This window comes from Ricinus communis, chromosome 7, assembly GCF_019578655.1.
Source record: "Ricinus communis isolate WT05 ecotype wild-type chromosome 7, ASM1957865v1, whole genome shotgun sequence".
In the NCBI taxonomy this organism is placed as follows: Eukaryota; Viridiplantae; Streptophyta; class Magnoliopsida; order Malpighiales; family Euphorbiaceae; genus Ricinus; species Ricinus communis.
Window position 1 is genome coordinate 1158072 of NC_063262.1, and position 24919 is coordinate 1182990.

Genomic DNA, 24919 nt, shown 5'->3' on the forward strand with positions numbered 1-24919 from the left:
CACAAGAAATTAAGTTTGAAGATAAACCAAACATGTTGACACTGCTTATTGATTTTGACGTAGTTTTATATTTTTACAATTTCATAGCAGCGTAAAGCTATTAGTCAAACTGTGGTATTATATAACAAACACCTAGTCTAAATAAAAATTTTACTTATAAAATTATATATAATTAAAATACAGATATTCTTTAGTTTAAATTAGAAAAAAGAAAAGAAGATAGTTAGTCAAGAAAAATCAACAGTTTGGTGATTAATTAGTATTTAATTGTTCAACTTCTTCATTTATTATATATGAATTTGATCTATCATAGCATTAAAACATTAATCTAATAAAATAATGATATTTTATTTTATTTTTTTATATTAATTTTATTTCAAAAATTAACTGTTTTTTTTTTAATTTTTTAACTGTTCTTATTAATTTTAGAGATAAAGCTGGTATATAAATATGAAATTAAATATTATTATTTTATTAAATAAATCTTTAACTGACGTGATAAATAAAAATCATGAAATAACTTATGGTTGGTTGGTTAGTGAATACAAAACAATAAAATCTGTTGCATAATACAATATTTCTCCTATGTGTATATAAAGGGGATACTAATTACAACATTAAGAATCTTATTGGTGTTGGCTGGCTACGGGCCACACTGGTCATACATCATTAAGCCCCGACATTGCCTCCATGCACTTATAATTTATTGCTACATTTAGACGGTTTTTCCTTCATTTTTACTTCTACAAACATAATTGGTAACTTACTACTATACATATCCTGTTCAGTTTTCGATTCAAAACGTAAATAGGGCTGCAGAGATGAGAGCTAGTGCAATGATGGAGACAGAAGAAGAAGAAGTAATTTCAGAACCTGTGAGTCCTATGGGACAGTATTTGAGCAGCTCCATAGTTTCACTCACCATTGTTGCTGTTTTGGAATTAGAGGTTCCTATAGATGATTCTCAGGCTATGTCATTGCTCGAGGATGTCTTCCTTCCTATCAACCCACGTTTCTCTTCCATTATGGTATATATCCTGATCTCATTTTTTCACCTTCTTTTTGCTCATTTATTATACTTAGTCTTACAATTTCAACTCTTAAATGCGTTTATATAAACATGATTTATCATAAGATACATGCATTACTTATCATATATGTGTATCTCAACTGATTTCATAAATCTAATTTTTAATTATAACTATAAAAATATAAATAATTTAATTCAAGAATGATATATATATTTGTCTGTAATTTTGCTTAAATTAAATATTTTTAAAATTTTAAATAATGAAATTAATAATAGTTCAACAGCATCGAAAATCACAATATGTATATTATGTTTATGCTCAACGTCTTCCTACTCTTTTTTATATATAGAAAGAAGAAGATGATTACTTAATATGTCTTATATAAGAAAGTACTACTATTGGATTATAGAATGAATGCAATTTGGCCTCAGGTTATGAACAACAGAGGAGAAAAGCATTGGAAGAAGTTGAAGTGAAGCTAGAAAACCACGTAAAAGTGCCATTTTTTCCTACAGGAATGTCATCAAACTCTAACGACGACTATCTTGATGATTATCTCTCAAAGATACCAATGGAAGAGTTACCAAAGCACCAACCATTATGGGAAGTTCATATAGTAAAGTACCAAACTACCATTGCAGCCTGTAATGTAATTTTTAAACTTCATCACTCGCTTGGTGATGGCTTCACTCTAATGGGTGCCCTTCTTTCTTGCTTGCAAAGAGCTGATAATCCTTCAATTCCTTTGTCATTTCCTTCTGCTCAATTGCACACTCAAACGCAAGGCAATACAAATAATAACATTGGCAGAAATATTGTGACTAAAATATTATCTTCAGTCTGCAACATTCTGTCGGATTTTTGTTTAAGGAGCGGTTTGATTAAAGATGACAAATCGCCTATAAAATCTGGGCATCCAGGAGTTGAATTTCTTCCTGTTTCCATTGTGACAATGTCTTTCTCTCTTGATTATATCAAGCAAATCAAGACCAAGCATGGGGCTGCAAGTTCATCTACTTCTTCTTCTTTTTTTCTTTTTTTGAGCTTCATGAAGTTAAAACTATGTTGTTTTCATAGTAACAATGTCTCCATTACGTTAGCATTCAAACATGTCCGAGTCTCACTCTGGAAAAAGTATTTGCTAGACTACTAAAGTGTTAATTCATAGATAAAAAGTTATAATTAATATATTTGTGGCTAAATATATTTAACTAATACAAATATTTTTAAAAACTGAAATAATTCTTTTTTTTTTTAATTCAATAAATAAAGTAAACTAAGTCTACTTTAAAAAATTTCATCGATCAATAAACCAATATCAATTAAATCAATGATTAATAAAATAAAGTTTGCAAAATTCTTTTTATTTTATTTTTAACCTTCTTTAACACTAGGGTTCACCCCTTAACAACATGTATTATAAGAAAACATTCCCTCCATTTCAAAAAGAAAATTCTTCTTTTATAATTTTTAATTTAATAAGTAATTCTTGAATATATCATTCAATAAGTAATATCTTGAAATTGTAACTTTTATAGAATATTCAATATAGATATTTTAGAGAAATGATAATAACAATTAATGACATTAATATATATATATATATTATGTATAAATTGAAAATAGACTATCATTTTGAAAAAATAAAATTGCATACGATGAAGTAAAAGAGGTATTAACATTTCAATTATTACCCTCTTCAACCTAACGTAAGAAGTTCCAATCAAGATCTCTTGACATGCATGACGCACTTCAATTTTACAAGCTATTTAAATTAAGTAATTACCAAATTGTAGATGAACTGATTGGGTTGCAACACACATATATAGAGAGAGTTGTTATCATTTTCTTACTGAAAGTCTCCCCTTGAAAATTAGACATTAAATGATGTAATTTCCGGCACGATTTTCTTGGGAACTCGACTATACATGGAAGCAATGAGACCAGGATCAGGCAAGGCGCGTACCACATCATTAGTGCTGCTTAATACAAGAATGCTTGGAGGGTACAAGTCAGTCCAAGAAATGGTTAAGCCTAATGCTGAATTCCCATGGGGCAACAACTTTTCCTTATTATCTGTATCTATTTCGAAGTTGAGTAGTTCTGAAATTAAAGATCCTCTCCAATTTATACGGAAAGTTCGAAAAATCATCCAGAAAAAGAGAAGCTCTTTTGCAGTAATTCTTATCCCACAATATCTTCAATTTTTAAGGAAATTTCATGGATTATCACATTTTGAAATAATTAGCATCGATCACATTTTGATCAAATCATAAACTAAGATTTAATCTTTTTTCTCTCGATTAATTCATTGTGCGAATTATTAATTCAATTCCATTATGTGCCAATATTCTATTAAATTAATAACTATTGCATCATATTGTTCTAAAGGCACTACCACTATATATTATGGAGTTATTTTATATGATTTTTTTATAAATTGTCCATCTGACTAGAAAGAGTTGCATGTATAGGTTTAAGGAAGAAGCTAAAGAAAAGCGTATACATAACTTGGGGACTTTTTAATTTCAAATACTTTTCCTTTTTACAAATATATATATATATTATCAAAATTCAGTATATTCGCATAAAGCCATTATTTTTAGTGATGCATTGCATAAGCCTAATATTGAGGCTTCACAATGGTAAAAGCATATGGTTTCATTAAGTAATTAAAAAATCTAAACTGTTGTATAGTATCTTTTTGAATTTTAGTTAATTCATTAACACGATTACCTAGTTCTTTTGCTTTTGCAGGCGGTATCTAAACATTTCCATGGCGTGGCGAAGAACACAAGTTTGACAATCTCAAATTTAATGGGTCCAATAGAGCCGATGGCTTTGGCTAATCGTCCAGTTAAAGGCTTATACTTTGTGGTCGCTGGTACACCTCAAGTACGTACGATAATACTAAAAGAACTTAATAAACTTGCACTTTTCTTTATTCGGGCTACTAGGAAAGTGGTCGAATAACTGCCCTGTAAAGCATGAGCTCATAGTCAATTCCTGACAATATCGTTTCTTTTGAGTATAAGAAGAGAAAAATATTTTTACATACTGGAAAATCAGATTTCTCTCAATGACATGCGCGCTCTTGATGTGGAATTGCAGAGTCTTGTGACAGGGGTGATAAGTTACATGGGGAGGCTAAGAGTTGCTGCTTTAGTTGAAAAGGACTTCATGGATCCACAAAAGTTTAAGTCCCATGTAGAAGATGCATTTGGCATGATTTTCAAGGCTGCATGTGGAGCTCCTTCACCAACATGTTAATATTAAAACCCATCACTAATTTAAAAGGATAGTTGACCCATCTTATTGTGTTTATCAGCCCTATATTATACTCAACCCATTTAACTATAAAAGGCAAATTATACAGTTACATGGTCCTAGGAGTCTAAAGGGTGCTAATTACATTAGTGGTGTCATCTTCCACATGCCATTTAAAAATATAAGTTGTTCTAATTTTAGTCTTGGATTTAACTTGTACTTCTTTTATTTTATTTGGTTTTAGATTTTTTAAATCAATATTGGTAGAATGATACAAATATTTAAATAAATTTGCAATAAGGCAAACACCATTTTGAATTTATTGCAATCCATGACATATATAAATATATCCAAAGAATAAAAATTCCTTATGGAATTAAATTATGACTATATCATATATATTCTTATGCCTTACGAATCTTCTTTTGTTTTTAACAAACATGTTATGAAGAGATGGCTTTCTCACTGATGAAGGAAGCAAAAGAAGATTCATAAGGCAAATGCATGTTTTTCTGCGGCCTCTGATTTTAATTTGTTCTTGAAGGTTTTCCACAAGAGTATTCGTATATCATCTCAAAGGAATTCTCTATGCATGACCGGAACTTTTGAGGATCTATGAAATCCTTCTCTGTTCCCACAGCTATTCTAAGCTGTCCTGTATAACTCACCATTGTTATGGTAAGACTCTACAACCAATCAAAAAACAAACTGTTAGATTAAGGGTTTTGAATCTAGAACGTGCGGAATATGACTTTAAAAACAAACTATTAGATTAAGGGTTTTAAATCTAGAACGTGCCGAATATGACTTTTGGATAGTAAATTACTGTCCTAAAAATCTCAACACAGATACGTATCTAAGATTCAAAATCGATATATTAATGAAGTTTTACTATCTAATTTACATGCTTTTAAATTATTAAAATCATTTTTGAACTGTGAGGCTGAGTCTCAATCCTACTAATTAGGGGTAGAAACAATGATAAGATTAAACTAATTGAAAAGGGTAGGAGTAATTGTTCATTTACCTGAGGTACACCAACGACCATAAAGTATAAGCCTTTAATTGGATGATTAGCCAAAGCCATCTTTTCAACTGGTCCAATTACATTGGATATTGTCATGCTTGAATTCTTGAGTGTGCTGTGGATATACTTGGCTGTCACCTGCCATGCCATTGCCGACAACATATTCTTTTTACTTGTATGTTTTTAGAAATAAGGTGAATTCTAATGCTTCTGCATCATGCATGAACCAGGGCATGAAAAGGTCAATTAGTAGTAATTGCCTATAATACTTACAACCTAGTTATTAAATAGTGCTGCTTTCTGGTAATTTTACTCTAATTCTTTTTAATTTTGAAAAATAGCTCGAATTGGCTAAATTATTTATAGTTCTAGAAAATCATTAATTTTTTAATCGTTAATTTATCGATGATGTGACTTATTTATATTATGTCACGTTTTTTCAATTTTGATCAAAATTTAAAAATTAGCTAAAATTATGAATAATTTACTATTCAGGATATCTTTTTACTAAAATTTAAAGAATTATTTAAAATTGTCAAAAGTTATATATTAAACCTTTTTAAATTATAAATTTGTCTAAATATAAAACACTAAGGCACATATTACGCATCCAATGATCTAGATGCAATAGAAAAAGATTGTATAATAACTTATTATATGAATAGAATTTTTAATAATTAATTTAAATTTTTATAAAAATAAAAATACTTAAAATAATAGCATGGCAGATGGATTATAGAATTAATGAGTTATTTTTATCTTTTTTGAGAAGAGAGTTATTATTATTATTAATTATGATTACTCTCAAGTTTCTAACTAATAATATGTGCACATACCTCTGGGCCTCTAAGTTTCCTTAGAGCTTCAAGGAGTCTGCCAGTGAGATTAACAGCAAGAGAGCTTCTTTTCTTCTTGATTATTTGCTGTGCTTTCTCAACAAACTGAAGTGGATTAGAAACTGCAGCCTTGGTTAACTCAGGCATTGACACATGCAAGAATCCAAACTGGTTTCCCCATGGCGACTCGGCATTAGGCTTCACCATTTCTTTTACTGATTTGTACCCACCAACGATCCTAGTGTTCAGTAACACTAATGCTGTAGAATGTGAATTTGCTGCTTCATCACCAACTGCTTGCATATATAATCGAATTCCATAGAAGATTATCCCAGTAATCACATCATTTATCGTCTGTCAAAATAGATAAATATTTTAAATAAACACAGAAATATTGAAGTATTTACAATGAAAAAGAAATAGCTAACTTAATGATTTTACCAATTACATAATAAGCAAAAAGATGGCTACACTCCCAAAGAAAATAATAATAATTGGGTAGAAGACCCCACTCTATTTATAAAACCAGCTACAGTGTTAGTAGTTGTAATAAAGGTCGATTTGATAGTTCAACTACACAATATTTCATAGTGGGTTTCACACAATTAAATTTTAATTTATGGTAGTCAGGTGAACTATATAATAAAGAATAAATATATTTTTATATTCACCATAAAAATAAAAATTTATTTAATGTAAAAAAATTATTTAAATTTACAACATTTTAATTCTAATAGCCTTTACGATACTGCGAATTTAATTAGATAGAATAGAGCTACTTTCCTATCCATTCACTAAAGTATCACTAGTAAAACATGAAATTCCTGAATATGCTAAATTCTAGTGAAATTTGAATGGATTAAATATTTGTATCCTATGTATATTATGAGGAATTCTTTAAGAAAGCTTTATGTGAGGAATTCTTCAGTGAAGGTACCCATTGCACCTTTCCTTCATATGGGACCAAACTTCTAATTTTAAAAATGCATGAAATCACCTGTGGAATTTACTAATTAAATATAATGATCATTGTATAATTATTTGTGTTAATGTATGACATTCATAAAAAAAAAAAAAAAAAAAAAGCGAAATGGAGACTCCAAACACATGAATTGAAAAGTAGTAAAAGGAATTATTATGATTTATGATTTTCTTTTTCCTTTTGTTACTTGGCCTTCTTGGATTCGAATTTGATAGCTCACCTCTTTGTCAATTTTAATTTTTTTTTTTTCATTTTATCTTTTTAGTGCTTAATATAAGTCTTATATAAGATCACTTTAAAATGGACCTAATATTAAAATTATTTGACCAAGTTAAAAAATAATAATAATAATAAATAAGATTGAACAGCTTACTACTCCAAGCCTGGACTTAATCTGTTTGATACGATCAAGAGAGAATGTCATTGTTGACAAGGTAGTTGGCTTAAACTCTACCCCATCTTCGCCAGATCGTATTGGGGATTGAACATCTTCAACTAAACTGCTCTTAAGAAGGCTCCACCCAAAATCAGACATGGTATTAAAGATCGAGCTAACAAGAGATTTGGCAACAATCCCCTTCTTACTCTTGCTCATAATTTCAGGTTTTGAAGGAAGTTGAAGTGAAGGAAATGTCAGCGGAAGAGAAGGGTTGTCTACCCTTTGTAGACAGGAAAGAAGAGCACCCATTAGAGAAAATCCATCTCCAAGTGCATGGTGAAGCTTGAAAATGAGATTTCCAGCTGCATTGCTTGTTGGGTATTTTATGACGTGGATTTCCCATAAGGGTTGGTTTTGAGGAAGAGGTTCCAAAGCTACTCTTGATATATAATCATTGAAGTATTTGTCATAAGATTTTGGTGATAATCCAGTTGGGAAATTAGGGACATTGACATGGTTCTTCAGCTTGACAGCAACTCTTTTCCATTGTTTTCCACCATTTTTATCAGTAACCTGTTTCCAAAATCATCTTAATTAGTATAATTATTCGATTTGCATCATCCCTTATTGAAAAAATAAATAAATAGAAATTTTTTATCTATAATTGGTGTATATACCACAATAATTTTAAAATAACGAATATATATATTATTTATGTGAATATTTACGTAAACCTCTCAAACAAAAATAAAAGCTCATATACAAAAAGAGACATAAAAGCTTGACAAAAAGTAATTATCAAGTAGGGTAGATACATATGGACACTTCAGGGTTTTAAATGTTGTATTGAATAGGTATGTTGTAGTACTCAGACATTCCTTAATTGTTATAGACCTTTAACTGGTATAAAGCACATGATGAACAAAGCCAACCACAAAAATGAATATCGTAAAGCCATCCAACAAGAATGGATAATCTTATATAGACAGTCTGAGATTGCCGGCGCCACATTCTTGTTAAATTGAAACCTGACGTTAAGGGAAGTTACCTCTATAAATGCAAGCTAAAACTCATATGAGATCCATGTCCAATTTGTTAAGAACTAAATATTTTATAATGAAATAATCTCAAATGATCTGCGCCTCTGTCAGTGTCTTTGTTACATATATAAAATATTTTATCAGTTTATATTGATACAGGTGACCAACAAATCTCAGAAAATGACTTGTTGGCCTGAAACTATCCAAAAGGAAATATCATGAAATGGCTCGGACAAAAAGTGCTTTTCACCTATAACCTTGCTAGAAAGAACAATGACTTTGTTTTGCTTAGTTTGTTATTTTCTTCTTCTTCTTTTCCCCCTTTAAAGCAAGTGGTCACCTCCATAACTTACTATTAGCGTGCGTCCAGTGCATGATCACCGACAATATTAGATGCAAATTTAAGATGGGCATCCCCGCCTACACCTCTTCCTAAATGCTGGGAAGCCATGACTTCGCCTTACATGGAATTGGAGAGGAAGGTTTGAAGGAAAACTTTAAAGTAGGTATGGTCTACTTAGCCTAAGATGAGCATAGCCCGCCCATACCTCTTCCTAAATGCTGGGACTTATCACCTTACATGGAAAGGAAGGTTTGAAGGAAAACTTCAGGGATGTTCTAACTAGCCTAGTAGGAAAACAATGAAATCAAAGTCTTTGCATGATGTATCTCCAGAGCAGAGCTATGAGATTACAAGTTTTAAGCCACAGTTCAAAAGCTTTATTAATAGAAAAAAGAAAAAAGGTTCCCAAAACCCAGAAAGAACATTTAAAGCTTAAGGGAATGAGAGAAGTATTTACCATGATGGAGGAGAAGCGAGGATTGATGGGGAGGAAAACATCTTGAAGTAAAGTCATGGTAGGAGAGTCATCAATTGGAATTTCAGATTCCAAAACACCAAGAACACATATTGATAGCACTGAGCTATTAAAATATTGCCCTGTTGGACTAACAGGCTCCACGATTATTTCTTCTTCTTGCTTGAACTCCATGAATTTCGTTTCTTGAGTTGCACTTGTCATTTTAATATTTGTTTCAGTATTCCACTTTGGTTTTTCAGGTCCTAAACTTCAAATGCTAGCTACTTAATTTATAATAGATAGATCGATAATGTTATTATAATTAATACACAATATAGCTTTTTATTAATGGCACAACGGATAAAGTTTACTAGTGAGTTGGGGTTGCTAAATGAAATGCACGTGATTATTAATTTCTTGGTCTGTTTCTTATGGATGGACCTAACACGTGCCTCAGCTGTGTTTATGGTTGGAGTGGGTGAAATTGCAGACCACAGACATACTCATCATAAATGTGCATCAATGCATTTGTCTTTCTCATAAGCTCTTCTTGTTTCTGTCATTAATTGTCCTTTCTGAGTTGCCTTTTTGATTTGAAAGTCTTCCATAGTCCCATCACATCACATGCAAATGCATAGTTTCTCTTCTCTTCTTTCAGTAAACTTAATTATGGTTGTCAAAAAATAGACTTGGAAGCCCCGTCTAACTTTACTAATGTTTTCTTGATACAGGCTTGAGAAGCCATACATACAAATTCCTACTTCAACATTAAAATTGTGAGGGAAAAAAATCACCGACATCAAGGCACCAGAGACCTGAAATTGTACCAAGAGGTGAAAAAAAAGAAGTTAAAAACCCTTGGGACCTGACAGCTGCATTAATCCATTTCAGAGTGTTCGTCGACTGATGCTCTGACAGCGCATAAAGGTCACAAAAATCTTTTCTACCTCACTAAATTTATATAGAAGTTTCAACTTCATCATGTTCCTCACTGCAGCTTGACTTTGATGCTAATAAATGTCAATGTGTTTCTTTATTGTTTTCTCTTTTCTTTTTATTTCAGGGCAAACATGTTTGGCTCAGGGTTCCATTTAGAAGAGCAACAAACTCCTATTCCACTGAAATCTATAAACTTTAAATAACAAAGGTTTTCTAAATGCATAAAAGCTAGCAATAAATTTGCAGAATTGTCTAAGAAAACAGACCACCATGTTATGTATTTAGGTTTCCAATAAGAAGTTAATAGTTCTAAACCCGTGATTCTCCCTTTCTTGGCCAGAATGGAATCATGATTTCCAGACCTGAAATTACAAGGATCAACCCTATGTTTGGGAAAGTCTATAAAGAAAAATAAGAGAGCACCTAATTCTGATTTATATGGAAGCCAAGAGCTAGGTCCATTTGAGATCTCTTGCATTTCAACGCTAGCAATTTTAATTTGTGAGCAGAAAAAGCCAACTTTAAATGTCCATTTCTTTTTGTCAGGATTTCTTGAAGTGAGGTGACTCTAATAAATTTTACTTCTTAATTTGTTCTGTTTAATCAAATCATGCTATTTACATTTTCTATGTTTTCAGAAATTTACTCAAGAATCTGAAGACACTGTACAGTCAAGTGGAGAGATGAGTAGCTAGAGTACTAAGTGCCTTAAACAAATACTAGTGAGCAGATACTTAGCATCATTATCTGCTATGATTTCATAGGCTTAATCAAAAAAATTGAAAAGTATCAAACAATAATCAATAAATTACCTGCAAATGAAAACAGCAAACAGAATAGCCCCAGCAGAAGTATTTATCTTTAGGTGATAATATATTAAAGAATCGAGAATACACATGATGTATCACTAGATGTACCCTCCAAACAAGTCATTGAAGGATCTATATCATCATCAGATTGAGCCCTCAGGTTCACAAGGCGAAGGCATAGAAGCTGCCATGGCCGGTATATCAGATTCTTCCCTAGGTTCTGGTACCACATCAACAGCCACCTCTTGATTTTCCTGAAAATTCAATTCTTGTCCTTCCATAGCAGGTACCATATAATCTGCCGCCTCTTACTTTTCCTGAAAGTTCTTCTGCAATTCTTTTCCTTCTATCGCAGCCGCAGCCTCTTGATTTTCGTTTAAATTCTTTGGCAATTCTTGTTCTACCCTCGAGCACTTGTCAAGTTGAGAAACTTCCACCACTACATTAGGATCATATCCAAGAGAGAAATCATCAAAATTAATCAAGTCCAAAGAAGAATCATCATCAGGCAAAGGGACAGGCATAGCTAACATACCAGTCATGGCATCTTTCTCTTCTACAGAATATACTATATCAACTGCAGCCTTTTGATTTTCGTGAAGATTTTCCCCAAAAGATTTTGGCAATTCTTGTTCAATTCTCAAGTGTGTATCAGGTTCAGAACCCTTGACCTGATTATCGCCAATATTAATTGAGATTCTACCAGAATTATGGGGCAAGGGAATATGCATAGCAGCCCTGGGATCTCGTTCTTCCGCACAAGGTACTACATCAACTGCCTCTCGACTTTCTTGAAAATTGTTTGGCGATTCTTGTTCAGCTCTCGAGCGCTTGTCAGGTCCAAGAACCTCCACAAAGTCACCATTAATAGTTCCGATCTTTCTCTTCTTGGATTGTTTTCTGCTCCTTTTGAGTCGACAAAGCTCATAACTCGATTCCCCACCATCCAAACTATACTCAAGCATGTTCCAACAACGATCTTGGTCCAATCTCGACGGGTTCTGATAAGTAAATCGCTTCTTATATGCTGTCAAACCATGATAATGAAGTACTGAACTCTTGCCTGAAATCTCAGTCCCTGCGATTGATATTAGAGCCGGGACCAGGGGCTACCTTCTTTAACGTTGTGAAGAAGAAAAGATCTTCACGATCTCTTAACTTGTCTCCGCCAAACTTCTTCCATATTTTCCAAGGCTCTTCTTTACCGTAAAAATCACAGTACTTAACAGGAAGCTGATTTTGGGTTGATGAAAATATGCCATTGTTCTTGCCGTAGAGATAATGAGAGATCAACTCTTTCTCATTAGGCCAAAACCTGAACCCATCAGGAATTTTCGTGGAAAGAGAAGAAAATTTTCTTGTTTCTTGCATCCTGACGGGTGGGTTAAAGCCCTAGAGTTACTTGATCAACTAATTAACAATGAGTATAAGAAATAATTTATCTGTACAATGACATGATTATATAATAGCTGTCAACCGACTGTGTACTTGTACTCGGACGATACTATCGGCTTAAGGTTAGGATAAGTAAGTGGTATTCACAAAACTGACTTTGTATATGTTTATCATTGTTTTAGTGCTAAAAACTGATTTTTTTTATTAACAAAAATTGAACAGAAATATTTTTTAAGGGCCCAATTTAAAAGAAAAGAAAAAAGAAAAAAGTTAAAGCAATACTTAATTGGGGACTTATTTGCTTTCACAGTCATATCAGAATCAAATTAAAATGAGGGGGTGGACAAGGGGAAGTTAAAGAGATGCTCAATCATCGTCGTAACTGAATTAATTGTACAGTGACACGTAGTTTTATTTATTAATTATTATATTTTTTTTAATTAAATTTTAATTATGAAATATTAATAATAATAAATAAACTAACCAAGAAAAATATAATAATTTATAAATGAAATATGTCAAATTAATTTTTGATTTCAAATTAAATTAATCATAATGGCTAAATAGTATGTATAGGGGAAAGAACATGATTAAAGAACAAGTTGGATGACAAGCCTTCTTTGTTATAAATCAATAACACAACATAAAGTTAGCCATCCCAATAAAGCTACTAAATATCACTCTCACTAGAACACTACTTTTGGACTGTCACTTGAAGGGCTGCTAGCATAGGTGTAAGAGAATGGAACTTCTGGGTGAAGATGCCAATGGAGAAGGAGATTAGTAGTAGTGGGTGAAGAGGATTTCTGTCTTACACCCATGACAAGACTTGCCAACTCTTGGCCCTATTGCAGTTATCTGTATTGCCATAGATAAATAGAAGGGCCATTAATGATAACAGTTGATATTGTTACCATTTGTTGGTTAGTTTTCATGAATGGTATGTATTAGTAGAACTAAGAGTTGTTCTCCAAGAATAACTGAAAGTGTAATGAAGTACCGTTTTCTTTAATAAAAAAATTCTTTTTTTTTTTTTTTTAATCTTTCTCTCAAACCCAATTTCTGCGTTATCATCCTTTTCTTATTTGTTCTTGTCTCTCTGTGTATATTTACCGTTATATATGATCCAAAGTTCCGGTTTTATATGTTCAGATTATAAGCTGTAATTTTGTGTTCTTGTTGATGATGGATTATATTGTATATAATATTTTAATAACCTATTTTAAGATCTGGGTTTGGCTGTTTAACTATTGATATATCACTTATTTAAAGATTTAAAGTTGTTAGACTTATGTTTAGTTTGTCCTGAAAGAGTTAAAATTTTATTGACATGTATATTTAATTTTTTATAAAAAATTTATTTTAACAAGTATATTTATTTTTGACATATGATATTTAAATTTATATGTAATTTTATAATTTTTTTATTAATTTATTGATTTATAAATTACATTCCTAATTAAACACTGACTCTAATTTTAAAAAATAGCATATTAATTATATTTTAATATTATATTGACTAATAAATAATTTTCTAATCAGATAATAATACTAATTTTATTATAAAAAATAATATATTAATTGTATTTTAATATCATATTAATTAATAAATTAATTTTGTAATTAGATAATAATTTTAATTTTAATTCTAAAAAAATCTTAAATTATATTTTTAAGATTATATTCAATAATAAATTTCTAATTCTAAAAACCAATAATATCATTGATATATTAATTTATATAATATTAAAATTAATTGACAAATAATTTTTAAAATAATTAATTTATTATTATTTTTTAATATTTTTTAAATTAAATATTAAATATTTTATTAGATTATATCTATCATATAATTTTATAATAAAAATAATAATAACGGTCCTTTACACTAACTTAAAAAATTTTCTTTCTTGATTACCAAACTTTTGTTTTCATTTAATAAAAATTTATTATTATACCAAATCTTAATGATGCGGTGCTGTGAATAGAATATTAAAAAAATATTTCATTTATTATAAAATGTTATAAGGAGCCCGTTATTTATTTTTATAATATTCATAGCGGACTCAATTGCAGCAACATCTCTTATTGGTTGGGTTGAGATAAACTATTGGATAGAGGAGTTTTGGTTTGTTAAGGATGCTTCTGGAAAAGGAAATCTTCGAGTAATTATTGCGTATTCGGGTTAGAATTTACAAGAAAAAAGACTATTTAGATTCAAAGTTATCGGTTACTGAACACATCAATTAGACCTCTTCCAATGGATTAGCAAAGGAGACTTATTTATTAGAGAGGAGGATGAGAGAATACCGTGAAATTGGCCTGCTGACTGGCACTTGTGTTGATTGAAAACCTCCAGAGCTTGAATTTACGTTTATATCTCTAATCTAATTCAATTGATTTTGACCTAAAAGAAATCTCTGAATATTTCCATTTCTTTCCTGTCAGGAATTTCTTGAAGTGAGGCGTTTTTATTAATTCCACTTCTTTCAGAAATTTACTCGAGAATTGGAACATTTTGATGATTAAAAACATCAAGAACACTGTAAGCAAGAGTAGAGAAGTAAAAAGTTCTGCTGCAATTCTTGTTCTCCACAGGTTGAAATCCTATGGCAATTCTTGTTCAACCCTCAAGCACTTGTCAAGTTGAGAGAGATAGAGAGAGAATGATGGAAGAGATGCTATAACGCATGTAACATATATATGGAATGTCAAATTAAAAAAATAAAAATAGTTCATTAACAAAAATCTAATATTGGAAAACAATATAGTTAAAGAACAAAAGAATTAACTAATTAAAAAAGACAAGCAATGCATCTTTCTTTTTCACTTTACCAACATATTATAAACTAAACCATTCCAATAAAGCTACCCAATGTCACACTCACTCCAATACTAGCACCCAAAACCAACCCAAAGAAACTATTATAACCCTCAGATCCTGAATGATTAGGTGGTGCCAATTCTGAAGCATTTGAAACGATTGGGCTTTCACTTGGGGACTCCGCCGTCGTAGGCGGTGGCACAGGAGGAGAACTGATTGGTGAAGATGATGGAGACTGGGGTGGAGCTGCCACTGGAGAAGGAGATTGAGGGGCAGGAGTAGTAGGTGATGGCTTTGGTCTGACTGCCATTACAACAACGTGCAATTTCTGACCCTTATTGCAGTTATCAGTATTACCAGAAATAAAGTAGAAGGGACCCGAATGATCGAAGATGAAGATGGAGTCACCATCTGTCAAGGACTGGATAGGACTTTTGGTGTTGCATGAAGTATAGTCCTCTTTTTTCACTAGTAATACTGAGTCTGATCCTTTCTTGTACTTGAAAACTGCACGTTACAATAACATAGGAATAGATGATTAGTACTGATAAATATCTAGACATAAAACATTGCAAGATGCAAAGCTAACTTTCAGGACATATGCAAGTCCAATTTCTTCCTGTACAAACATTTCGTCAGGCTACAAATTCATGTCAAACTTGATTATAGATCTAAATAAGAAATTTTTTCTCACAATAGTTTATAAAGACAGATTGAAAGAAAATGACACAAGGGGATCAGGACTTACAAAGAGTGTCATTGACTTGAAATCTATTCCTATGAGCCCATCGAGTATAATTTTCAGAAGGGTTCAGAACCCAGCCATCTCTACCACCAACATAGAACTTATAAGCTTTAGAAGGGCCAGAAAGAAACCCCATCATCACCAAGAATATAAAAATGAAATACCCAAGAAATCTTCGAGATGCCATTGATACAATCACTTAATTTCTTCACCAAGAACCCAAAAAGAATGAGCCAAACTCTTCAAGAAAAACCAGCTAGCTACTGAACAAAGAAATATAGGAGAGGAAAGAGTGATGAGAAATGAAGGCGGGGATTTGGTGTGAATATATAGATGAGCTTTGGATGATTTTACCGTTGTTGAGAGAAAAAAAAAACATAAATGTGGTGATTTTGTATATGGCAAAAAGCTTTGTTGCTAGCTGGTGATATAAATGTGAGGGGCGTTTCTAAGGGCAAGAGAAGAATCCATTGTTATTCGTTTCTTTCTGTGCTGCAAAGAGGCATACACGTTGCAGCATGCAGTGGACTTAACGGTCATGAAAAGGGTAGTTTTCTTTTTTAATTGTAATTTGAAAAGAATCTTTGTTTCTTGAGGAAATTACTTTTAACCACCTAAAATATAATGAAGTTAACATTTTCATCCATATTGTTTCAAAATAAAAGTATATAATCCCTAACATTTACTTTTGTCTTTGTAAAGTTTAAGATTCATATAATACCTTTTGAACGAAGAGAGAATTTAGTCAATAAAATTAAAATTCGGGGATTGTGTAGTTGGATTTTAGTGGCATATTTTGATTAAAATTTAGTAAAAATTTATTTTATTTTTTAAATGAATTTAGAATAAAATTTATCACAAATAAATTTTTATATTCAATGTATTAAATAATAATTATGCAATTCATTTCAAATGAAATGAATATTTTGCCATAACTAAAATACAATAAAAAAATCTAAAGAGAGGAAACATGAATAAAATAGTAAGAACATTTAAAATATATTGAATTTATTAATATTATATTTATATGAAAAAATATACCTATTTTTTAGAATTTAATTTAATTAAGATTTATTTTAAAATTTTAATTATATACAATTTTAAATAAATCTTTATTTCTATAAAATATATAAATTTTAAATATGTAAATAAATTTTATAAAACTTCTTGAAATTTATTTGAAAACTAGATAAAAGCAAAAACAAAAGGAATGTAATTACACCTATTGAGAAGTACTATGGGTCAAAATAATTTCCACTTGGATTTTTTTAAACATCAGACCCAGAAAGAAAACCAGGGGCGATTGCTATTGCTAGCTGGTATGCAATACTTCAGGATTCAGGATTCAGGATTCTATGTTAGGAGAAGCCAAAACTTTTACTGGGATAATTGGCAGGTGGACTGTACAACAATTAATAAAATTAAAAAAAAAAAAAAAAAAACTGCATAGAAAATGGGGAAAATTGTACAAGAAAAAATCAAGGTTATGTATGAATACAATATTATATCGATCCTTGTGTCTTTTGTAGTTGCCATGTTTGCTTTGCCCTATTTGCATGTGACCCAATAAATAGAAAGAGACATCAGGAGATTTCTAGACTTCCTAAATAATATTTACCCAATTAATTATGCATTCCAATGGTTACAATTTAGGGAAAATACATTAGAAAAATGCACCTAGTTCCATCATTTTTTCTGTTTTTTTCTTCATGAAATTGATTGCATTATCATAATACTTTCAATTTTTATTATCATGGTAACCTTTTCTTTCACTAGATTACCTATGTAGTGTTGATTTAGCTCATTTTTGAGCTTGATAATATTATTTGTTTTAAAAAATAAATAATTAGAACTATAAAATTATTTTCTATTTGTAATTCTCCTACAGTTTATAACTACTAATTTTTTTTTATTTAGAAATCTTATAATTACTAGTTAACTCTTTAAAAACTTGAATTTAATGGCTCAAAACTCTCCAAATTGTAAATATTTCACATGGTAATAAAGAAAATAAAATGTTAACATTTAATATTCGGCCGGCTCAAGTGCAAATGGCTTAAAAATAGAGTTTGATTTTAAATTCTCACATTTATATTATTTTTGTGTATGGGTTAATCTCTTACGAGGCTTTTTTTTTTTAAAAAAAAAGAAGAAAACACGATGAAAATTAAGTGAATAATATAATTAAATTTAGATTCAACTAATATTAAAATAACTAAAAGTAACCCATTTAATCGGTTAAATCTTAATATTTATAAATTATTCATATACATATATTCTTATTGATATAAAATTTCTAACGCAATCAAGCCTTACACTTTATTTTTTCTTAGGAAAAAGGTGCAATAAAATATGGTCTATGATCTTTATGTTTTTTTTTTCATGTCATTTTTATTTGCATTTATCCATTAATAGTGACTAGTCAAATTCGCAAATATGGCATTGTCATATATAGTGCTAATATGGTCAAATGCAATAATGATATTTGAAATTACTATATTTACTAATGAAGATAATATATAATATATTTACTAATGCATTCCTTAATGTGAAAATCAGGGATACTTTATTGTAGAATTTTTCATTATATGAGAAGTTTTCAATTTTGTTTTCCACACAAATGGAAAGGAGCTTATGAAAGGAGTGTTTTAGTAATTTTCTTTTGTTGTCAGTGGGCCGATAAATTTTTGGGCCTATAGCCCATTCTCTTATTAGGTATTTACACTCTTTCGACCTTTTCATTATGGATGTAATTTAGAAAAAATAAAAAAGATATCTATATTTTTTATTTTTACTGTATAGAAATATTAAAAAATATGATTTTTTTTTATTTTTTAAATATATAATTTTAATTATTTTGATTATTTAGTTTATTAAAAAAATAATAATTACACTTATTTCAAATAAATTAAAAAATAAATTTTTTATGATGAATTATACAGTAAAAATGAGATTTTTTATAAAATAATTCTATTATTTTGTTCACCTCTAAACTCTTTCCACTGTTTATTGTCTGTTGCCCGCATTAACGCCAGCAATTTTTCCTATTGATGGAAAGAAAAAAAAAAGAATAGTGGTTGATTATGGAGGTCCTAACAATTTGACAAAACAATATTGTTAAGTGTAATAAAAAATATTTCATAAAAAATAAATAAAAATAAATATAAACTGACCAGTGAATTTTTCTTTAAATATTTTTTAACTAAGAACTAAAAGAAAGAAAATTAGTAGTTAATTGAAAAGCTAGTAATTTTATATATATATATATATATATATATATATATATATTAATTTTGAGATTTAAATTTTTTATACGTGTATTTAATTTTTAACATGTAGAATTTTTATTTTGATATGTGTACTATTTTTGACACATAAGATTTAAATTTATGTATAATTTTATAATTTTTTATTAATTTATTAATTAATAAGTTATATTCTTAATTAAAGACTAATTTTAAATTAATTAAATAATAATTTTAATTTTAATAATAATAAATTAATTTTTAGTTATATAATAAAACTCTAATCATAAAAATATATCAATAATAGTATTAATATAATACTAAAATTAATTAAACAAATATCTTTAAAATAATTTTTATATTATTTTATTAATAAAATTTAAAAAATTAAAAATATCTAAAACTAGTTAATTTATTATTATATTTTAAAATATTATAAATTAATATAAAATTATATTTACCAACTTAATTTTATAATTAAAATAATAATAATATTTATACAATATACGAATAAATTACTAGTTAAAATTAACTACCAGAAACTCAAAAACAAAAATCAATAGTAACATAATCAACAAAATTTTTAGCATAAAAATTGAAATTGGGCTGAAAACTCAAATTAAAAAAAATTAAAACGGAAACTGAAATCATTGATTCGGTGGGCTAATTTCTTCGGTTCGATTTATCGGTTTCATTTGCTCGCTCTCACGCGCAAGGCTCGACCTAATAAGACCACATCGTTTAATGGACCGACTCGGTTTTATTCGAAATTCACTGCCGGTGAGAGACTGATCCGAGTCAAAAACATTTGCGAGGCAGAAGCAAAAGCCGTTAGAGCGGTTGATTCAGCCTTTTGTTCCCTCAGAAACATAAAAAAGAGAAAATTCAAACTTCGCGAAAAAAGAAAAGCACAACAAAAAATTACAGAAGCAGAGGAATCCAATTCATAAAAACTGTTTATCAAAGTTGCAAAGGATTATTCAATTCCCTCCATATGTCGATTGCCACATTCAAAGCTTTGAAAGAAACCCTAAAACCATGTAAATCAACATCAAAATCCCCATTTTTGACCGAGGAATCATCTCAAGAACCAGAACCCACAATTGTAATCCCAAGAAAGCCTCCAAAATCTAATCTTTCCCAACAGCTTCAACGTCTTGGAGACTTCTATTTATCACTACCACATCAACAATCTCAATCACAAATCTCACTAACCCCACAAACGCAGAAGCCGCAAAGTCTTAAACTTCAAATCCAAGTTGAAAAAAATGGAAAAGAAGAAGATAAAGAGAGAGAATTCGAGGATTTTGAGAGACCCAAATTGGGTCAATTTCAGTTTGATCATACAGGGCCCTTTGAGCCATTACTTCTGTCTTTGCCTGGAGAAGTACCAATTGTACAGGTAGGTATAGTTATAGTTATGCATATGCTTTGGTTTTTGCTTGTATTATGTGTAATTACATCTTTTAGGTTCAATTTGTGATTTTTTTTTTTTCTGATAATGTCTCGAAAAGTGTATTCTTAATTCTGCGGATTGAGAAGTGTACCTTTGATTGCAGGTTCCTGCTTCCATTAACTGTAGGTTGCTTGAACATCAAAGGGAGGGAGTAAAGTTCTTATATAAGCTATATAGAAACAATCATGGAGGTGTTCTTGGTGATGACATGTGAGTGTATATTTTGCTTTTACGTTAATGGCCACATAATCGTTTTCGTACTTCAATATTTAATTTTTTTTTCTCACAATGTCTTTTAGTTCATGATTGAAGATTTATTATGTTATTACCACTATTTTTGTCATCTTCATCTTCTTGTCAATTGGCCAAGTTCTTTCATCATCTGCTATCTTCCTTATTTGGAGGCAGTATAAGTGTAGAGTTTGTTTAGTATAATTGATTAATCACTATCTGTGCTCACTCTCTGTTGAGCTAATAGAGCTTGTTTTCATTGTCAATTTATGCAACAGGGGGCTGGGCAAGACCATTCAGACAATAGCCTTCCTGGCTGCTGTTTATGGAAAGGATGGAGAATCTACTGACTCCACTATGTTAAGGGATAATCAGGTAAGGAAACAAGGCCCCGTACTAATAGTTTGCCCCACTTCTGTTATCCAGAACTGGGAGATTGAATTGTCTAGGTGGGCCACCTTTAATGTTTCTCTCTACCATGGTGCAAACCGCGATTTGATTCGTGAGAAATTAGATGCAGGTGGAGTTGAGATTCTGATCACGAGTTTTGACACGTACAGAATTCATGGGAACATTTTGTCAGAATTTAAATGGGAGATTGTAATTGTTGATGAGGCACATCGGCTTAAAAACGAGAAGTCAAAACTTTATGAAGCATGTTTAGAAATTAAGACACAGAAACGAATTGGTCTAACAGGAACCATAATGCAAAACAAAATTATGGAACTTTTTAATCTTTTTGACTGGGTTGCACCTGGATCATTGGGAACACGGGAACATTTTAGGGAGTTCTATGATGAACCTCTCAAGCATGGCCAGAGGGCAACTGCACCTGAAAGATTTGTTCGAGTTGCTGATGAGCGTAAAGGGCACTTGGTGGCAGTCCTTGGTAAATATATGCTTAGGAGGACAAAGGAGGAGACCATTGGCCATCTTATGTTGGGAAAGGAAGATAATGTTGTATTCTGTGCAATGAGTGAATTACAAAAACGGGTTTACAAGAGAATGCTACAAATACCAGACATCCAGTGCCTTATAAATAAGGACCTTCCATGCAGTTGTGGTAGCCCCCTTAGACAAGTGGAATGCTGTAAAAGGATTGTGCCTGACGGGATTATATGGCCTTATCTTCACAGGGATAACCCTGAAGGTTGCGATTCATGCCCCTTTTGCCTTGTTCTTCCCTGTCTTGTCAAGCTCCAACAGGTAGATGAAGTTGCTGTGTTTATTTCTGCTATTATGGTTGCCACTGCATTATATGGGCTCCAGAATTACTTTATTTAATGGGAAGCTGAACTGCTCCTTCATTTGTTGCGATGAACAATTCTCTCTTTTGCTCCTACTAGGAAAATCATGTAACTTTGTTTCTATATTTCTTTTTGCTCACATATGGATATTGATAATAGATAAGCAATCACCTGGAGCTGATTAAGCCTAACCCTAGGGATGAACCGGATAAACAAAGGAAGGATGCAGAATTTGCCTCTGCAGTATTTGGTCCTGACATTGATTTGGTTGGGGGGAATGCCCAGACTGAGAGTTTCATGGGCCTGAGTGATGTTAAACATTGTGGAAAAATGCGGGCACTGGAAAAGTTAATGTGCTCTTGGGCGTCACGAGGTGACAAACTACTTCTCTTCAGCTATTCTGTCAGGTATGTTCCATAGTTACCCGACAGGGACTTCAGTTCATGTATATCTTTCTTGCTATTCTAGTCACTACTGCTATGGTGAGGGGTACAAAGGATAACAATTCAGTTTTTCCCTTTAGTAATTAATATACTCTTTCCAAATCTGTTCCTATTTAATAAGCAGAACTGAATTAACATAGCTGATTAGTTTTGGGGCCATATCTCATTTAACTCTAGAACACCTGTAGTTTCAACATAATTTCCCCTGCAAATTCCACGTATGGATGTTGTTAAGAATTTGGATGAGTATGCAAGCATTTTCTTCGCAACCAAAAAGCTGTTGGTTGTTAATAATATCATTGATTATGCTAATGGTAAAGACTTCAATAGAATATAAGCTTTGGTTAAAAAAAGAAATTACGATATGAGCTCAATGGGGCCTATCATAAGATTTCGTTGATGTAGCATGAAGTAATTGTTTGAGTGAAGTTTATATAGCATTTGAGAGTAGTTTCCTTATTTACTCTTTTAGCTGGATGTTCTCTTTCTCCTGTTGCTGAAATCGAACTATTTTTTGCAGGATGCTGGACATACTTGAAAAGTTTGTCATACGCAAAGGATATAGCTTTTCAAGACTTGATGGTTCAACTCCAACTAACTTGCGTCAATCTATGGTCGACGACTTCAATTCAAGCCCAAGCAAACAGGTAATTTTCTTTCAAGTCAAAATCTGATAGTTGTGCTCCAAATATGTTTCTGACTCGCATCTCCTGGTTCAGGTGTTCCTTATATCAACTCGAGCTGGTGGGCTTGGGTTGAATCTTGTAAGTGCAAACCGTGTGGTTATATTTGATCCAAACTGGAATCCTGCATATGATTTGCAGGCCCAGGACAGGTCATTTCGTTTTGGGCAGAAGCGGCATGTTGTAGTGTTCCGTTTACTTGCAGCTGGGTCCTTTGAGGAACTTGTTTATTCCCGTCAAGTTTACAAACAGCAGCTGTCAAATATTGCTGTTTCTGGCAAGATGGAAAAACGTTATTTTGAAGGTGTCCAGGTGTGGATCTTTTTCCCCTTGGAAGGCAGTTTATTGCTGGGGTTTGGTTAAAAAATTTAGAGTTCTTACCTTTCACTTTACTGGCTTTTCAGGATTCGAAACATTTTCAGGGCGAGCTTTTCGGAATCGCTAATCTGTTCCGTGATCTATCTGATAAGCTTTTTACTAGTGAAATTATTGAATTACATGAGAAACAGGGAAAAGATGATGGACATTCCTCTGTTACAAAGCAGGCGCTAGCTGAGATTGGGAGCTATTTTCTTCCCCAGAAACAAGTAGGTGCAGCAATTTTATCAGGGAGAGAAACCAATAGACTGAGAGACGATGACTGTGCTGCAGCACATAAACCTGTGCTAGAGGATTCAGGTGAGATAATTTATTATCCTTTGTTTTCCACCCTCTTCTTTACTTATCATGGATCCTTGGGATTGGCTGATATTTTTATTGCAACCCTCTTGGTTAGTGTGACCAATAGAATTCTAATGTGAGATTGCACACACTTAAAAACAAGAAATCAATGAATAAATAGGTAAAACGGTAAGAAAATAGGTATTTAGGCTGGTGATATTGTTATTTGGTTATCCGAGAATTAGGGTATGGGTATGTGTGTATGCACGTACATACTAGATCAAAAACTGGACCACGTGAGTTTTTGTATCCACTGACCCCCTTGATGTTCAGGTATTTTATATGCTCACCGTAATGAGGACATCATCAATCTTGGACCTGGCATGAGGAAGAAAAATGCAGTAAGCATTCCCCAAAATGTCAAAGACCGGAAAAAGACCCAGTATAGCCGCCTTGCGCAATTCATGGGCATGGATGAGATTGACTTTAGTAAGTGGATACTCTCTGCAAGTCCTTTAGAAAGAGAGAATGTACTTCAAAAATTCAAAAAGAGAAAGAACAAGTTACCTGATGGTTGAAGGATAAGCTGATTTTCAGACTTTTAACAACTGTATATATTGTATCATGTTTCTTTCTAAATTTTGGCTCTGAGAATGCCCAATTCATTTTATTTCTTGTACAGTACTGTAACTCACTCTAGTAGCATGAAAAAATAGGTGTACAGTGTGCTTACAATGTAATACATAGTAGTTTCAGGTCTTAAGCGACAATTGTATGATCAGTTCAGTTGAATTTCTATAGATGTTATGGAGTTTTGGTGGATTGTGATATTTGTCAAAACTATCTGGTGTAATTGTTCTATCAATGTTGGTTGAGGCAA

The 24919-nt window shown here is 31.5% G+C and overlaps 4 protein-coding genes and 1 pseudogene across 6 annotated transcripts; 2 read left to right on the forward strand and 3 right to left on the reverse strand.

Moving 5' to 3' along the window:
• The first annotated feature begins 839 nt into the window (after positions 1-839).
• LOC8269164 lies at positions 840-4311 on the forward strand (annotated as a pseudogene).
• LOC8269163 (wax ester synthase/diacylglycerol acyltransferase 4) lies at positions 3823-9659 on the reverse strand. Of its 3 annotated transcripts, XR_007216549.1 has the most exons (6): positions 9363-9659; positions 7517-8095; positions 6162-6515; positions 5326-5463; positions 4090-4284; positions 3823-4009 (listed from the first exon to the last, which is right to left on the reverse strand). XR_007216549.1 is itself a non-coding variant. In XM_048376327.1 (5 exons), exons 1-5 carry the CDS (start codon positions 9582-9584, stop codon positions 4264-4266), a joined length of 1314 nt encoding a protein of 437 aa, XP_048232284.1. In that variant the 5' UTR covers positions 9585-9659; the 3' UTR covers positions 4035-4263. The 3 variants fall into 3 exon arrangements, 2 of the variants coding, with proteins under 2 accessions (XP_048232284.1, XP_002517893.1); XM_048376327.1 differs by lacking the exon at positions 3823-4009 and having other exon boundaries at positions 4035-4284; XM_002517847.4 differs by lacking the exons at positions 3823-4009; positions 4090-4284 and adding an exon at positions 4596-4984 and having other exon boundaries at positions 9363-9658.
• Positions 9660-11155: 1496 nt separating this feature from the next.
• Positions 11156-12632, reverse strand: LOC8269162. The gene is made up of 2 exons (XM_015718463.3): positions 11646-12632; positions 11156-11549 (listed from the first exon to the last, which is right to left on the reverse strand). Exons 1-2 carry the CDS (start codon positions 12073-12075, stop codon positions 11419-11421), a joined length of 561 nt encoding a protein of 186 aa, XP_015573949.1. The 5' UTR covers positions 12076-12632; the 3' UTR covers positions 11156-11418.
• A 2589-nt stretch (positions 12633-15221) lies between these two features.
• LOC8269161 (early nodulin-like protein 2) lies at positions 15222-16448 on the reverse strand. The gene is made up of 2 exons (XM_002517845.4): positions 16078-16448; positions 15222-15836 (listed from the first exon to the last, which is right to left on the reverse strand). The coding sequence occupies exons 1-2, from the start codon at positions 16259-16261 to the stop codon at positions 15355-15357; spliced, it is 666 nt and encodes a 221-aa protein (XP_002517891.1). The 5' UTR covers positions 16262-16448; the 3' UTR covers positions 15222-15354.
• A 3493-nt stretch (positions 16449-19941) lies between these two features.
• LOC8269160 (switch 2) lies at positions 19942-24862 on the forward strand. Its single transcript, XM_002517844.4, has 8 exons — positions 19942-20721; positions 20879-20985; positions 21285-22212; positions 22413-22660; positions 23217-23343; positions 23416-23691; positions 23784-24057; positions 24373-24862. The coding sequence occupies exons 1-8, from the start codon at positions 20314-20316 to the stop codon at positions 24615-24617; spliced, it is 2613 nt and encodes an 870-aa protein (XP_002517890.1). The 5' UTR covers positions 19942-20313; the 3' UTR covers positions 24618-24862.
• Positions 24863-24919: the final 57 nt, after the last annotated feature.